The sequence below is a fragment of the Apis mellifera genome, linkage group LG14 (assembly GCF_003254395.2).
Source record: "Apis mellifera strain DH4 linkage group LG14, Amel_HAv3.1, whole genome shotgun sequence".
Taxonomy (NCBI): domain Eukaryota; kingdom Metazoa; phylum Arthropoda; class Insecta; order Hymenoptera; family Apidae; genus Apis; species Apis mellifera.
In genome coordinates, this window is record NC_037651.1 from 9,270,766 (window position 1) to 9,287,719 (window position 16,954).

Below are 16,954 nucleotides of genomic sequence, written 5' to 3' on the forward strand. Positions count from 1 at the left end.
TTTTTTAAAATTATTTTATATTTTATTATCTCTTAATTATTCTTGATTTTTAATATATATTCATATATTCCGAAAAATGATTTTTACCCTATGTTTGGTTTGTCATTTATTATTTCTTCTTGTTTATATTTGTTTTATAAAGACTAGACTAGAGATCTATTCTTGTCTATGATGTTACAAGGAAAATAAATAATAAAAGATAAACATAAATTAAAAATTGTAAAATCAGTGTCATTTTTAAAATATTTTAAATTCAATACATGAGAATGAAACAAATGTAAACAAGGAAAAAAATAATAGAAAAAAGATAGAAATAGATTAAAAATTATGAAATCAGTTTGAAATTATCTTTGGAGTGTTGCAAATGAAACCCAAATTATATAAGGAAAGAAAATAATAAAAAAAAGATAAAATTAAATTAAGAATTGATTATTGGCGCCATCTCTCGAATACAAAGAAATTCTTCTTTGAAAAATCTTTTTTGACATTCAAGATGGCGCCAACAATTATTCTTATATCTTCTTTCTACATGAGTTTCATTTACTTTGAAAATATTTCAATATTTTTATATTATTTCCATCTTTATCCCATTATTTGTTTTCTTTATCTATGATATCATCGAGGAATATTAATTCTATTTATTTGTAATTAGGATTTTTTTTCCAATTATCCAATATTCAAATTTCATTATTAAAAGCATATAAACGAAAAAAGATTGATAAATTTGTTCATATTTATCTTTCATTGTTTTATTTTTCTCGTATATACAATGATTATCTATATTAATTAGTTGCACAAATTATTAGTTAAAGACAGAGATATTTTTTTTAATATTGGCACTTGAGATTGGCGAGTAATACAATAAATGATTTTTTGTTTTGTAGGATATGGTATCACACGTTTTGAAGTGTAGATCTTGAGAAACAATAGAAAATGTTTCTTATTTTTATTGAAAAAATAATACATTTATTGTTATCAAATAAAACTATGTACATTTATAGAAACTGTATTTACAAATATCTTGATTTATAATGTAACGAATGAGAAAAATATTTGAGCAGATATCTATAAATATATATATATATATAAGCTATATACATAAATACTTACATAATTTTATGCACAGAGTATGCTCAATTAATTTTATATATGACAATAATAGATGATATTAATATTAACAATCGCATTTTTATCTTTTCTTATTCAAACGTTCGAAAAAATTCTATTTATTTTTACACTATACGTTATATAATATGTTAACAATTGTTTCCTTAAATTGCACAATTATTATTAAAAGAGGAAGAAGAAATCATTCCTCCATAGTCATATTAAAAATATTAAAAATATATTCACGATTTACTCGTTTCACCATTTCTAAGAACACATTCGACAAAGTCACAGAGAAATATTTCTAATACTGGTGAATTTTTCATTTTGTATAGTTAAGATTTGTTTAATAACGTATATATATATATATATACACGTTTATCGATAAGATATCACAATACAAGTGAAATCTCAGAAAATGTCTATTTCTATCATATGACGATTAACAATCATCGATTGTTTTCTTTAATAAAAACAAAAAATAAAAAATAAAGTCCATTGAATTATTGTTCGTATTTAATCAAGTATATGTGTTTCCAACGTGATGGCATTGGAAACATTCGTACGATTCGTGTCGGAATTCTTTTTAACATCCTTCTTCTCCGTATCTCCGTCCGACGTTAAATCCAAACAGAAATTATCGTACGTATACGCGTTACTCGTCATATTATTGTTACGATGTTTCTCTTCCGTAATCGAGGCAAATCTCTGAAGCGTAATAGTTTTAGGCTGTACGAAGATAGTCGGTTGAACGTCGGTCGAAGAATTCGACTCGGATGCCTTCTTGGAAAATGTTCTTTCGATCTCGTCCAAGCTTCGTCCCCTTGTCTCGGGTAGAATCGTCAATGCGAATAAAGCGCCTAGGGTGGAGGCCGCGGCGAATATCCATATCGTGGATTCGATCCCGACCATGTCGTGCAGGCTCGGGTACATCTTAATGATAGCGAACGTCAAAATTTGCACTATGCTGGTGGTGATACCTCCCAGTGAACCCCTGAACCTTAACGGGTAGAGCTCAGAGGTCATTACCCAGGGTAAGGTGAGAAATCCCAACATAGAGAAACCCACGTGGCCTCCGATGCACGCTAAGGATACCACATACGGCAATTTGAACCTGAGAGAGAAAAATTGGATCGATTAGATTTTCTTAGATAGATGCCAATGACGAGAGGAAGATAATTGGATACAGAAACAGAGGAGGTGACGATTGTAAATAGGAGTAAGTTCTACCTTTTCAAACGCGTTTCTATCATATCGCGTTATCATACCAACCTGTACGCGAGAGCAACTCCTACAGCGGACACTGCCATTCCTAGGCCGCTGAAGAAGGCCAGAGTTTTTCTACCGAAACTGTTCGCGAGACCAGCTCCAGCTATCGAGGCGAACAATCGTATGACGCCTATTCCAACGCTCGCCGAATACTCGTTCAACTCGATACCGATGTCCTCGAGAATGTTCACCGTGTAGAAGAGGATTATGTAAATTCCCGACGTTTGTTGGAACGCGAAGAAAACGAGCAGGATGAGGAAAGGTTTCCACACGCTTGGCATGTGGAGAGCTTTCAACAGACTTTCCCTTTCCTTCTCTCTTTTCACATTTTCCTCGCAAAGCTCCTCGTACTCCTTGTCAGTGCTCGAGCCAGATCCCCTTAGCCACAGCAACGAGTCCTTCGCCTCTTCGTTCCGTCCTCGAGCAATTAGCCAAGCCGGTGTTTCTGGGATTATGCTGAAAAAAAAGGAAACGATGTAATTAATTGATTAATTGATTTAATAGTCGAATTAAAGTGTTTGTATCAAGCAATTGGAATTACCGTAACAATGCCAAGGAGAGGATGGAAGGCCCGATGCTGATCGCGGCGGCTCTTTGCCACGAGGTGAACGCTCCCAACGTGTAAATCATCAAAACTCCGAGGGAAACGAGAACCGGGCCACAACTTCCTAACCAGGCTCTTTGATTTGGCGCAGCGGTCTGTACAACGTACGTTAAGAGCGAGCAAACAACTTATTTATGGCTATCGTATATTAATTAGAAATATTTTGCTACGTTCGAGATTAAGAATTAAATTAAATCTTATTTTTACCTCGCTGACGTAAAGATAAATGCCATTGCCCATTCCTATACCGATACCATTGATGAATCTGCCCACGTATAACATGGACACGGCTCTATTCGACAAAGCTATCAACAGCCATCCGGCGGCGTATGGAAAAGTAGCCAAAGCGATGGCCGATCTTCTTCCAAACCATTCCGCGCAAAGGCCAGAGATCAGGGATCCCAGAGGATTCGAGATAACTCCCAACGCGGCGATCCAAGATGCTTGCTCTTGATCGACCAGCTTGCTCTCCAATAATTGCGGAACTAGAATCGCGCTAAATCCCTGGCCAAGTCCTAGGGATATTTGACTGGAATGCGCCGCTAGTCCGGCCAATATCTAAAAAAAAAAAAAAAAAAAAAAGAAAAAATAAGGAGAATATTTTTGAAAACGAGCAAGTTTTCGAAAATTAAGTCACGCGCGCACAACGTTCGATTCGGTTTATCTTTTTAAGGATTATGCATGTTGCATTATCGCGTTATGATGTTTCCAATTAGACGTTTGTCACGCACGCTACGTGAGCAGAAATCGAAGACAGATTCCCGAAAACGTGTACCGTGAAATAATTATATGTATATCCGAATACGCGTTTCGTTCGTGTAAACAATGCACGAAAATCATTCGATACACGCAAAACTTTTTTTCCTTTTCGAGACGATTGGAAGACTCCTCGTCCGGAATTTATGAATTATCCTTAGAACTCGTTTCGTTCGTATAAACACTGCACGAAAACCACTGATACACGTCAAACTTTTTTTTCTTGTCGAAACGATTGAAAAACTCGTCCCATACGAATTTACGTATCCTTCAAACTAATTTCGTTTGTGTAAACAATACACGAAAATCACTGATGCATGTAAAACTTTCTTTCTTCTCGAAACGATTGGAAAACTTCTCGTCCGAAATCTATGTATCCTTCGAACTGGAGGGAGGGAAGGAAGGAAGGAGGAAGGAAAGAAGGAATTGGTAAGTGGCGACAATCGTGCGTCTCTTTCTCTCTGTCGAGAGAATTTATTTTCGCGGAGTTAAGAAGCGGAAAGAGGAAAGGAACTAGTTGGAGGTCAAACGCGAAGGTTCGCGGTCGCTCGGGGCGAGTCTCGATCTAAAAAAGCCAAGATCCACGGAATCAGGTTCCACGTGGAATCGTGGAAAATCGCGTCGAATCCTCTCTCTCTTCTTTGGAAGGACGAGACGAGACATAAGAAGCGAGATAGCGAAGGAGAGTCGTTCCCCCTTCGACGCTGGCCTCGTTTAAAAAGGCCTGGAGAGAGAGAGAGAAAGAGAGATGGATCTCGTTCTCTTCGACGATACAGACACACGTCGAATCGAAATAATTACCGGACAGATTGGAATCGTTCGAATGCATTGTTGTTACGCGTACACTTGTGTAACGTGTGAATCTCCCCTGCTTCTTGAACACCGTGGTCGAATTCTTCGATCTTCTTCGTGCTCGTTTCTTGCGCATTATCCGCGCGATTATTCGCACGATCTCCCTCATAGCTTCTCCTCTCTCGAATCCTCGATCCCGACACTTTGCAACGTTCGATGTCACTGTCACGGCAAATCACACCTGGACTCGATCTTTTCACATTTATATTCTATCGGTTAAATAGATAACGATAAGAACGGGGAGAGGAAAGATCTATTTCCGAAGAAAGATATACGAACGATATACTACGATATACGAAGATGACGCGAAATAAAACGGGAACGCGAATTGGCTTGCATCGATTATCAAAAAATAATTGCACTCTTACACCTCTCTGCTGGCCGGAATACACCATTTTCCACCATAATTTTGCTCGAGTGATCATCGCGTATCCTATGAATTTCCGCCCGGTATCTGTAACAGGAGAAATTGAATTGAAAATTGAATGTTTCGATGTACATATAAATTAATTCTAACAATAACGAGAAGAGAAAAGAAACGAAAGGAAAAGCAAACGCGCGGGATGGATGGAACGTGTCTGAATCGAAAGAATTTTTGACGGCGATATTTATCGAGCAAGGGCTCGCCGAGAAATTGAATAATGGGAATCGTTTAAAGCGATCACTCGTCCCTACGAGTCACGAGACGCGAGTGATTTTCCCTCGGTCGAGGCGATAGTTTCGCACGTGAATCGCAATTTGTCCATTAACGAATTTGATTTAGGTCATTAGGTTCTTTTTTTTTACATTATCTCGTTTAAAACGATTAAAATCCTTGCCAAGGTTGATTCACGAATTGAAACGATTCCACTCGCGAACGAACAATACAGGCGATAACTAATCTATAATATTTTATAAAAAATTAAAGTATACATGAATTTATCTAGCTCTGGGTTTTTCAAAGATTTTAAAAAACGTCAGAACTGCTGCTGCATTTTTCCTCGTGCATTTTTTTTTTTTTTTTTTTTTTTTTTTTATTAACTCACGTCAATTTTTCTACTATTTATTCAAATTTTATAAAGTCGCAACGAATTGCTAAACGCTTTTGCATTTATTTTACACGGTATTTTTTTGTCTCTTTTTTCTCCTTTTTCCTTTTTTGTAAAGATTCACACAATCGCGATACAAATAATAATGAATAAAGTACACGTTATGGCCGGTATCGTGCACAATTGCAATTACAGAGATCAGTGACGTTGAACAGGAAAACCTGGAGGATAATACCAATTTGAGGAAGATATTCGCGATAGCCCATGAAAATGATCGCGACTTATTGTTATTTGAAACGAATCGTAAGTTCCGCCTCGTGTGGGAACGAATGAAATGGAAAATTTTTCGAACGGAACGAGCCTCTGTTCTTTCGTCGTCTCTTTATTCTCTAGAACGTACCATGGCCAGTATTCGAACAAAATTTTTCGAACAAATGATCTTTCATCACTAGTCGTGACACGCCGATGACCGATCCAGACACACAATCGAACCACTGTTTCAATAAATGATATCATTTTTATTTATTCGTAAACTATCTCGAGCCGAGTGATATATTTTTTTTTTTTTTCATCGAGATCACGATAATATTTCTCGATCGAATGACATTGACGTGAAATCCATGAATAAAAATTTCGATAAATAAATATTTTGACAAAATACCACGAAACAATATTGTCACAGATGTTATGCCGTTACGCTTGTTATTACAATAGTGGAGAGAAAGAAACGAAGAAAAAAAAATGTAAACCGTCTCACGTTTTCGCTTGATCGAGGAGGCGAAATCGTAAACACAACGAATGTTATTCGGAGAGTCTTTCGTATAACAATTTCAAATAACGGGTAATGTTTACAGCAATGTTGTCCGCGCTATCGATCAATCGAATTGTATCACATATTAAAAAAAAAATGAAACGATACGATTCGTTCCATATAATTAAAATACGAATCGTCTATATACCAATTCTATAGTAATCATTATTTTCGTCAAAATCAATTCGAACGAAATTAAAAAGACTTGAACTTAACGTTACGTAAAGTAGTTGTAGAGAGAATTATGAACAAACCTTTGGTATATATTATGTATGGTATATATTTATCTAATAAATATATGTCAGAAATTTCTTCGTTCCGCAAATTGTATCACGTCCCGTCCAGTCTCCCATTTCCAGTAAACAACGCGTACACGCGGAAGAGAATAACGTGTACGGCGAGAAGAAAGGCGGAATTTCTCTCACGATAATCTCATATCAGCGTTAATCGTAGTCAATCACTTTTACTTTACTCTGAGTGGCGAGTCTCGCGCGCGTCTCGATGCAAGGATATCCCGCGACTGGATTTTCGCCGCGGAACGATCTATAAATCCGCGGTCACGAGGAGAGGTTGGAATGTAGATGGAACGGCGATGGCACGTCGGAAGAAGGCGAGGGAGAAGAGATGTGCTATGATCGAAGTTATTTCGATTGCGATCGCTGAGTGTCCTCGACGGTCGAGTGGACGACGACGGCGACGACGGCGACGACGATGACCACGACGACAACGACGATAATCGACGACCATTCCCTTGACACCTCTTCCGCGTTAAATCTACTGGATGGGACTCGCGAATAGAAAGAAAGATGGTGGTCACGTGGTTTCACGCACACGCGCACACGCATAGGACGAGAGGTCCGTCGTGAGTTTTTTCGCGTTCAGCACTGAGATAATTTTCGCTGCCGCGTTCGCATTTATAGAGGAGGGAAGCCGGCCGGCCTCTCTCATCGAAACACCGTCGTATCATGAACCGCCCTTCCAGGGCCGTCTCGAGGTCTGCCAACTTCTCACTCACCACCATCAGAAATTCCCTCCACCCCCTTTTTTCCGTTCCACTTCTTTTTCGTTGAAAAATTCCCTTTCCCCTCCCCCCATTGCTCCCTCCTTTCCCGGCCCTTTTTTTCGATCGGAACGAGTCCAGCCACTTACTTTGAAAAAGTAACTCTTCGATCCTTTCTTCTCCCGTGGAATCGGGTCTCCAGCGGATTTGCTTCAGGTTAATACCGTCGTGTCGATAATTATGCGCCATTCAAAGTTCGCGGAAATAAAGAAACAATCGAGCACGCTTCTTTCCCGATCCAAGTGGCAATCTTTCGTCAAGAGAAGAAGAATTCAAAGGAACAAACGTCCAAATGTTTTTAAAAAATCTTTCGAAAAACGTTTCTTCGTTCCACGACTAATAAGGTTAAGTCACTTTACTTAGCTCAAGGACGGAACAGAGATCTTTCTTTCACCTCGCGGTAAATCGAATCCCGATTGATAACAAACTTTGAACGAATCGCGTTTTCGACGAATTTCACCACTGATCCAACGAATTTTCCTTTGATTTTTCCATCGATCGCGACAAAGTTTCGTTCCGTCGCGGTTTACCCGGCGTTGGTCGCTTTAGTAAAAGGTAGAATTATATTATACATTCACAAAGGAGGCACGACCTCCATGGTGATTGTACCCACGTTTCAACACTTGTATAAAAAAAAGTGATGTCAATAACAGCAAGCATACTTACGACTTTCGTATGATCTAGTTTCCTGAGGAGGAACCATTTTAAATGCGGTCAACGGTCTGTTTCCTATATAAACGAACGAACTGTGTTTCGTAATTTTACTGGAGAGAGGGAGATACTGTCGCTCGAAAATATTAGGACAATTGTTTGACTTTTGATGCGATTGGAGATATTGAAATTAGAGCATGTGCAACAAAGATACGTTTCGAAACTATTATTTACAATAGAATTTGAAATGTTGTCAAAAAAATAAAAAGTTGTTTTTGATAAATTTTTATTTTAATTATATATAATTATTATTTACATGGGTAAGGCGAAGACAATTATCGATAGCCATACTGAAAGGCGAATTTTTTACAAACTATTTGATTATCGACTCGTATCTTTCCACTTCGTCGTTAGAAAATTTATAGATACTAACCGAACGTCGATAATTGTGATTACTAATAAGAGAAAAAAAGAAAAAAATAATACGAAATTTGGTTCAAAGATGGAAAGAAAACGTTAACGTATCTCTAGATACTTATTTCGTAGCGAGAGACCATTACGAGAGACGTGATCGAGTACGGGGTGCAATATACTCAGTCGAGGTCTCCAACTATCCTTTTTCTTTATCGACCACTTTGTTATCCCTTTACGATCGAATGTTTCTTTGAATCACCGAGTCTCGTTATATGATTGCCAGGACCTTCGAACCCGATTTTTCCAAGGAGAATTCTGTCTGACCTAAAAATCCCGCCTCTCGATCAATATAGATACTATATATATATATATATATATATATATATATATATATATTTCGTACGGGGAAAACGAACAGAATCCCTATATTGAAATTGTAAGCCGATGTTCTCGCATAAAAAATACGAGCGACTCGCGCACATTTCGAATCATCGAGCTCGCTATAATTCTCCGCTAACCCACGCACGGATTCTTTTTTTTTTTCTTCCTTTTTTTTTTTTTTCACAGATCAAATTGTAAAACGAGACACCGTTCGTTGCGCGAACACCTTGAACGAAAGTGATCGATAGACAGGATGGAAACTTTAACGAATGCAAATCTCGTTTCGAATCTGTCGATGATAAAATTAAAAATTCTACAGGAGTTCTTTACGTATTCTTTTTTTTCCTTTTTTTTTTTTTTTCCTCATTACAAATTATCTTTGAAGCATTAAATTCGAGATCCATTGTTCATTCGAAATGACACGAAATTTGCGCGGATATATACAATCTTTTTGGATGATTCACGTATCGGAAACACGTGTCTCGTGACGATTGCTTGTCGTGGTTTTTTTCTTTTTTTTTTTTTTTTTTTTTTTTAGTAAAGATTTAGTTTTAAGCTTCTCTTAGTTACATAAATGAATTAATCTACTATATTTTATAATCGATAAAGATTTATGCGTATGATTACGGAAGGAAGGTATAATACGCGTCTTCCTGTATTCGTTCCCGGAAAAATCTTCTGTCTTTCTTTTTTTTTTTTCTCGAGTTTCTTTCGCTTATTTTTTTTTTTTTTTTTTCATCTTCTTGTCAAATGCGCGAGACACGTGGATCGTTCACGTTTCGTTCACGTACCTTCTAAACGAATTCGTTAACTTTTTAATCGCGCAAACGAACGTCACGAACGGGCACGTCCAATGTCAATTGGAAAAGTAATTCGTTTAATAACCCTCTGATCAATTAGCCCGCGCTTCATTGCCGCTCCGTTAATCTAATCGAATCGGATGTTTGTAAAATTGTTTATTTTATCATCATTATTGTTTCAAGTTATCTTAAAACCTATTTATTTCTATTATCACTTCTTTAATTGTTCATTATCTAATAAACCAGTTATTTTAACCGGTATAGAATAATTCAATAATTGTGTAATCGAAAACGAGCAAACGTCCATTCATAACTGACATCATCGACCGCAACTGTTATTAAAAGTCATTATTCGTTCCTTTTTTTTTTCTCTCTCTCTTTTTCTTTTTGATAAATCTTTTTGAAAAATCGTGTTACACGAATCGTCACAGGAATCATCATCTTTCTTATCAAGTTCGTGATATTTCCTGTTATTGCATCGTACGTATGTACGCGATGCGAGCAAAATTGTCTTCTTCTTCTTTTTTTTTTTTTTTTACGCTCGATGTAACCAGGATGCGCCAAAGTTGAAAAAGTAAAGTGGTTTTCTTCGAATAAAATTACTTTAAACAAAATTACTCGTTGAGTAACATTTGTAGCTATTATTGTTGATACGCTTTTCGCATAATCTCGGCCATTTGCCATTTTATTTTCGATTATTATTATCATTTGAATGATTAATAATAAATTATCGAAGCAATTTATTCATAGCTTCAATTGTTAAATTGTTCACTTGTCTTATGACACGCGAACATTTAATTCTAGAACCGCCATGCTTTCCAAGGTATTCGAGGATTGTTCGCCCTTCTAATCACGTTGTAAACAGGCAATAAATCCTTTGTTCAATCGTTGTTGATCAATCGTTGTCCATTTTTTTTCCCCCTTTTTTCCATACAATGTGTACACCTCAACTTTTTTCTTTTACCCATTCTTCTCTCTTTCATACTTGGCGCACGCGACATACCTTTCCTCCCCCTCTCGAACGATTACGCAGCTATTCCTCCTCCATTCTTTCGTCACTGGTTACGGAATCCGCGTTGCGTTCACTTTTTTTTTCCTTTTTTCTTTTCGTCTTCCTTCCAATCGATGCATCTTCGACGATAATCGACGAGGACTTTCCTCCAGATGTATGAATTTCAATACCGATGTTTCATTGGCGCGCCACGATTTTAAATCGGGATTTCCTTTCAACCAGGATAGGAATATATCTTTACGTGTGATTTGTCCATTGTTCAAACGATCCATACATTTCTTCCTCGTAAAAAAAAAAAAAAATCTCCTCCGCTGAATACGCGTGCTCATTTGCATTCTCTCGATCATCGATAGATGACTCCATTTCATTATTTCAATTCTTCGCAATTCTTTTTTCTCTTCTTTTGGCGACAGAGAGAGAAAAAGAGAACGTCGTTGCGAAACACGGATTGTGAAAACCCATCGTTCGTTCGATTCGTAAAAAAGAAACGATATTTCCTTATATATATTTCTATAAAAATTCCATTCTTCCGGAAAGAAGGAAACAAAAATTAATAATAAATCCTCGAATTTGAGAGGTTCGAAATATTTTTCAAATTTAATTATATAATTATACTAACTCGACGAGTACGTTAGATTGGGATATCTCGAAGAGTGCGAGTGAGAGGTTTGATCCTTTCTTGAAGGGGGGGACGGACATCTGGCCCCCACTCACGAAGGCCTTGCCATTGATGGACCACCGCGATGCGAACGAACGAAAGTTGGAGCGTGTTGACCAGGAAATAAGTCCAAGGACCAGTCCCAGAGTCAGGAAGCCGCTATCTACGTGACGAATGACTTTTATGTAAATCGCAGCCCTCCGAAGCCTTCCGTTTCCGATTACGATTGACCTTACGTCGGTAACGAGATTCTTTTTTACCTCTTCCTTTCTCTCTCTCTCTCTCTCTCTCTCTCTCTCTCTCTCTCTCTCTCTCTCAGTATATGTATATATATACATATCGAATCGGTTATATTTTTTTTTCTTTTCCTCAACATCGAAAAACGTAATATCGTAATTAAATATCCATCGAGAAGCTGTTGAATAACTTGGTCTCGTCTGGTCTGGTTCGTCCCTATAGGAGTGGAGAATTAAAAACTAACTTCCTTTCTAATATTAATGTCTAATGTTAATTTCTTTTCTTCTTTTTTTTTTTTTCGTATACAAGTCATCGATCGATCGATTGCTAATTTATGGATGGAGATGATGACGATTTGGTTTCTGGTTTGAGATTAAAAGAGAAAAAAACAAGAAGGGAAGAAATTGAAATAAATTAAGTTTTTAAATTGAGTTTTCGATGAAGGAAAATTCACGTAAATTCCGTGTTGAATGTTAACCCCCTTTTTTCGAAATGAACAAATTATTTGAGAAGAATAATATATTTGGATTAAGAATTAAAAAAGATTATGAAGGAAGAAGAATTAAATAATTCGGAGGAACTACTTGTTTTCTATTAGATAAAGGTAATTGTGTTATTAGTCATCCTGGACTAATTGCATGTTGCCAGTGAATATATTAATTCTCCTTGTGTTATTCTATTGCATAATGATATTGCAACATGCTGTTTAAGAGATCTGTTTCTCTCTCTCTCTCTCGTTTCTTCTTCTTTTCTTTTTAAATTAATCTCTCGGTTAATTATCGTTCTTTTTTTTCTCGCTCGTTCGACGAAAAAGATTAAGGATGGAAAAAACAATTGTTGGACCAGAGAAGACATCATCGAGATTGGGAAACATGATAAGAAGGGAGAGAAAATCGAATGAAAATAAATAAATAATTGCTCGATTTTTCGCGCGCGAAAGAAAACAGAAAAAAAAAAAAAAGAAAAAAAGAAACAATATCAACGTAATACTGATGTAATACGAAACAATTCAAACGATAGGTTATCGGAAAATCTTCTGCCGAGACAATTAATCTCGCATCATCGGTGATTTCGAATTGTAATTTTACGTTATGTATCATCGTCCATCTAAAATAATTACATCCAATTATCCAACCGTACGTTGGAAGAGAATTTAATTTAATAAATGTTTCTTTTTTTTTCCTTCTTTTTTTTTTTTTTTTTTTTTACACACGCCAAATTGCAAATCTCACGGTCAAAAGCATTCTGCCCGATCCCGTTATTGTTGATTAATCGATTACGTGTACGATGGTTGACGGCTTTTCGAGATAATCGTATTTTGCATTCGATGGCGGATCGATAGACTATACAACGAGGCGTACGACGAAAGCGTTTCGAACGAGAGGTGTATTGAAACCGACAATTAATAATATTTGGAACGTTTTGCTCTCGTGAATGGTAACATCATCGTTGATCGTTATTTCCATGTAAATAATTCGCGAAAATATAAGTGTAACGTGACCGGTATCGCGACACGATGTCGATCGATGCTTCAGACTTTTGTTTGTTTATTTATTTCTTTCTTCCTCGCTTCACAATTCACGTATCTCCGGTGTTGCCGTTGTTCGTGAAATTACGTTCGGCAATACAAGCGGCAACCTTGAAACGAGACAAGGTGTGGTGTAATATCTTTTGATTCCTGCGCACGGAACAATCGGATAATCGGATAATTTGCCGCAAATCTGTCCGGTTTTCAGAGGGGCCAAGGGAAGGGACAAATCGTTCAACGCGTCAACGTTTTTAATCCGCCATTTAATTCTTCCTCGTATCGAAATTCACGATGTTAAGAGTGTCGATTGAAATTCGAGAGAAAATTCTCGTTCTTCGTCTTTTTCATTCTCATTCCACCGTTGAATTTTTCTCTTTTTTCTTTTTTTTTTTTACGAGAGATAAAACTTAAATTTAGTAAACAATAATAATTTTCTCACGTGATGAAACGAAATGTTACGCGGTCTTATCAAAACAACTCGATTAACTCGATAATTATCCGCTGGGGAATAAAAGTGTATTAAAGAAAAAAAAAGGAGGAGGAGGAGGAAGAGAAGAGGGGATTTCTGGAAAACGTATTCTGGATAATGTATTAAGTTTTTTTTTTTTATGATTCGGTATCATTATGCAATGTTCTCATGCAACAATGATAGGCGCGATGTGATGTAGCTTATGGTAGCTAATAATAATAAATGAAACGTAATCGCGTGTAATAAGTTTTATAGAGTTTAATGAAAATAAAAAAAAAAAAAAACACGATTTCCGTTCGTTTTAAACGCAAAACGATTATGTACTCAGTTCTAATAAAATTAAATCTAAAAGAATCGATGAAAAACTCTCAAATCTTAATTTCGAGATATCAAGAATTAATCGAAGCAATTGTAATTAATTAATTAATTGATGATAATTTATTAATACACTTCTTTTTTTAATGGAAAAAATTAATGACAAGTAAATGATTCGTTATCGATATTGATACTCGTTGTTTATATCAGGAACGAGATGTTAATCATCGAGAAATTTCGACGATAAATCGAACGATCGGGTTAATCGATTCAATGGATGAAAACGAAAACGAATTATTATTGGCAAGCTTTTGGCAAATTTTTCACGAAGATTTTATCACGTTTTTTTTTCTTAACGAGATATAATTCATCGCAAATTAATTTCAAATGTTTAATAAATTATTATAATGTTATCGTCGAAATTGTGATTGTCGTAATATGCGTTATAACATAATTTAATTTTTCTTTTTTAATTAATAATAATATAATTTGATTGATTTATATCCACGCGATTTTTCTTTTTTTTTGAAAAATATATATAACAATTTATCTCATTATTATTCATCGATTTGATGATTACTTCTCGTGGACAAATAACGGCGAAGAAGTTAAACGGATTCCGAAAGGAAAGGATTTACCGAAAGCATTAGATTTGCTACGACCATTCAAATTGCAAGATAGACGCTTTCTAAGTCAATGGAAGGGAATGAAACTTTCTCTTAAACTCATCCAAAGTGTATTTAAAATTATGCTTGCTGCGTTAAAACGTCAACTTCTTCATCGAGTGTTTCTAAATAATGACGAGTCTATAAATATGTAAATTCTAATATGATAGAACGAATGGCTAATTCAAATATCTGCTTAAAAATAAACAAGCGTGTTGAATTTAATACGATTAAATGCGGATTATATAAGGTATTTGATTTTAATATTTCATGATTTTAATACAGAAAATATTCCGTCAAGTATTCATTCTAGTATTAACTAGATTAGATATATTCATCTTCAAAGGAATATATTATCAATAGAGTCATTATGATGCCGATAAGAATATAAAGGGACAAGAAAAAGTGAATGTATAATAATAAATGGGATAAAAAAAAAAAAAGAGGAAATTTAAAAAATCAAATGATAAATATATCAAAAAATTTAAGAACGGCAATTGACTTCTTTTAATAGGTTATGAATAAGCAATATAATTATCAGCGAACGATAATATCGCATATCTTGAAAAATTTACGGTGTGTTGGTCTCTTGAAACACATGTGGTATTGCATCATTGCACAATTGTAAATACATAATTATGTTGTTATTCACTATGAATCGATAAAAAGACGTAGATTAAAAGCAATTTTTATTTTTTTTTATTTTTTTTTTTTTTTTTTGTATTTCAACAAATAAATTCCATAAACGGACAAAAATTATTTTAGGCTTTTAATATTTTTTTGCTTTTCTTGTAAGAATGTAAAAAGTGTTTAATATTAATTATTTTTTATCATAAATCTGATGAAAATAATTTAAAACACGTATCTCGTCCTAACCTAATTCTGATGTACATACTACATTTCACGGAAATTTTCATACAATTTTGTTAAAAAATTAATCAATAAGAATCAAATTGTGCAGGTCAGAATCGAGAGACGAATGATAGAATTATTATTATCGGAGGCAATCAGTGTCGCATGAGTTGCGGGTAATTGACACGATGGGAGGATGGAAAAAGAAAAACTCAGAAGCATAATTGAACATCGATTCGCGTGAGGGAGCAACGACGAGACTGATAGAAATCGCGTGTACGAAGTCTTCCGCAATGTATCTTCCTTCATCGCATTCGTAGAGAATACCGAAGCATTATGCAAGATATCACGATCCAACCTTGGCAATGACCACTAACCACGAGTTGCGTTGGTATCGGCGTATGTAGGTTGTGTCATTAACTTGCCATTACAATAGTCATATAAACACTCGTTTGACAATCGATATAATATGTTAGGATTAGGATTTTTAGCTCTTCGCTAAAATTCTCCCTAAACAAAAAACAATCTGTAATCAATGTTTTAAAATTTGTCAACGTGATGAAATTATTTTATTTACACGGTGGATCAATTAAAAAGTATTTATAAATATAAAAGAAATGATATCATAATTTCAATGTATTGACGATCTTTATAACATGAATAATCATATTTTAATAAATGCTAAGAAGATTGTGCTTCAAAAATCGAAATTTTTTTGTATATAAAAATTATCTTTACTTTAAAATGCTACATTATAATTTTTTTATAATTTTTCTTCGCGACGGATTCAATAAAAATTTATTAGAATAACTCTTTTAATTGAATAATCTGATCATACAGGATTGGATTTATCATGATTGGATTTATTGAAAAAAATAAATAAGCAACGATATAATTTTTTGGAATAAACATTGAAAAATTCATTCATTAATTAGATTATTATCTCTTACAAGTAAATTCAGTCATTAAAATTGAAGAGAAAAAAATGAAATGTCTGCAATTCATATTAGTAATTTCGATGTTATAACTTTTTTGTTTAAAGAAAATAGAATAACGACAATATTGGAGAAATTAAATAAAAGTACTTTTCTGCTATGATTGTTAAATAGAGTAAAAAGTATTTATATGTTTAATAAATATTTAATGTGTTTCGTTATCATTAAACGATAAGATTTACAATTTTTTATAAATCGATTTTTATGATTTTTTAAAAACGAATTCTTAAAACATATATTTTTTTAAACTTATATAACAATCGTTTCAATTCATTCTTTTTCCATTTCTTAATATAAATAGATAAATTTTACTTACTTATTATTTGTTATTTTCTAATAAACTTTGACAATTCTAAAAAAATTTAATTTTTAATTCAAATTTTAAACGCTAGTGGGCAGATAATGACGAATGTTTATACAGATATCTACTTTATCTTGAGCAAAAAAATGAACTAAAGATACAAGTATAATATATTATGTTTTAATATAT

The 16,954-nt window shown here is 34.8% G+C and overlaps 1 protein-coding gene across 4 annotated transcripts; it reads right to left on the reverse strand.

The window, feature by feature from the left end:
- Positions 1-1,549: 1,549 nt before the first annotated feature.
- Positions 1,550-8,205, reverse strand: LOC726839 (facilitated trehalose transporter Tret1). Of its 4 annotated transcripts, none has more exons than XM_026445125.1 (6): positions 8,154-8,205; positions 4,957-5,042; positions 3,188-3,538; positions 2,918-3,075; positions 2,380-2,832; positions 1,550-2,221 (listed from the first exon to the last, which is right to left on the reverse strand). In XM_026445125.1, the coding sequence occupies exons 1-6, from the start codon at positions 8,188-8,190 to the stop codon at positions 1,624-1,626; spliced, it is 1,683 nt and encodes a 560-aa protein (XP_026300910.1). In that variant the 5' UTR covers positions 8,191-8,205; the 3' UTR covers positions 1,550-1,623. The 4 variants fall into 4 exon arrangements, with proteins under 4 accessions (XP_026300910.1, XP_006565860.3, XP_006565861.2 ...); XM_006565797.3 differs by lacking the exon at positions 8,154-8,205 and adding an exon at positions 7,577-7,691; XM_006565798.3 differs by lacking the exon at positions 8,154-8,205 and adding an exon at positions 6,682-7,320.
- Between the last annotated feature and the right edge of the window lie 8,749 nt (positions 8,206-16,954).

Coding starts and splice junctions, on each gene's coding strand:
- LOC726839 (XM_006565797.3), bottom strand. CDS start 7,676: ATGGCGCATAATTATCGACACGACGGTATTAACCTGAAGCAAATCCGC. Junction 3,539..4,956: donor ATTCCGGCCAGCAGAGAGGT/GTAAGAGTGCAA, acceptor TTTTTTTTTTAG/ATATTGGCCGGACTAGCGGC. Junction 3,076..3,187: donor TTTATCTTTACGTCAGCGAG/GTAAAAATAAGA, acceptor TACGTTGTACAG/ACCGCTGCGCCAAATCAAAG.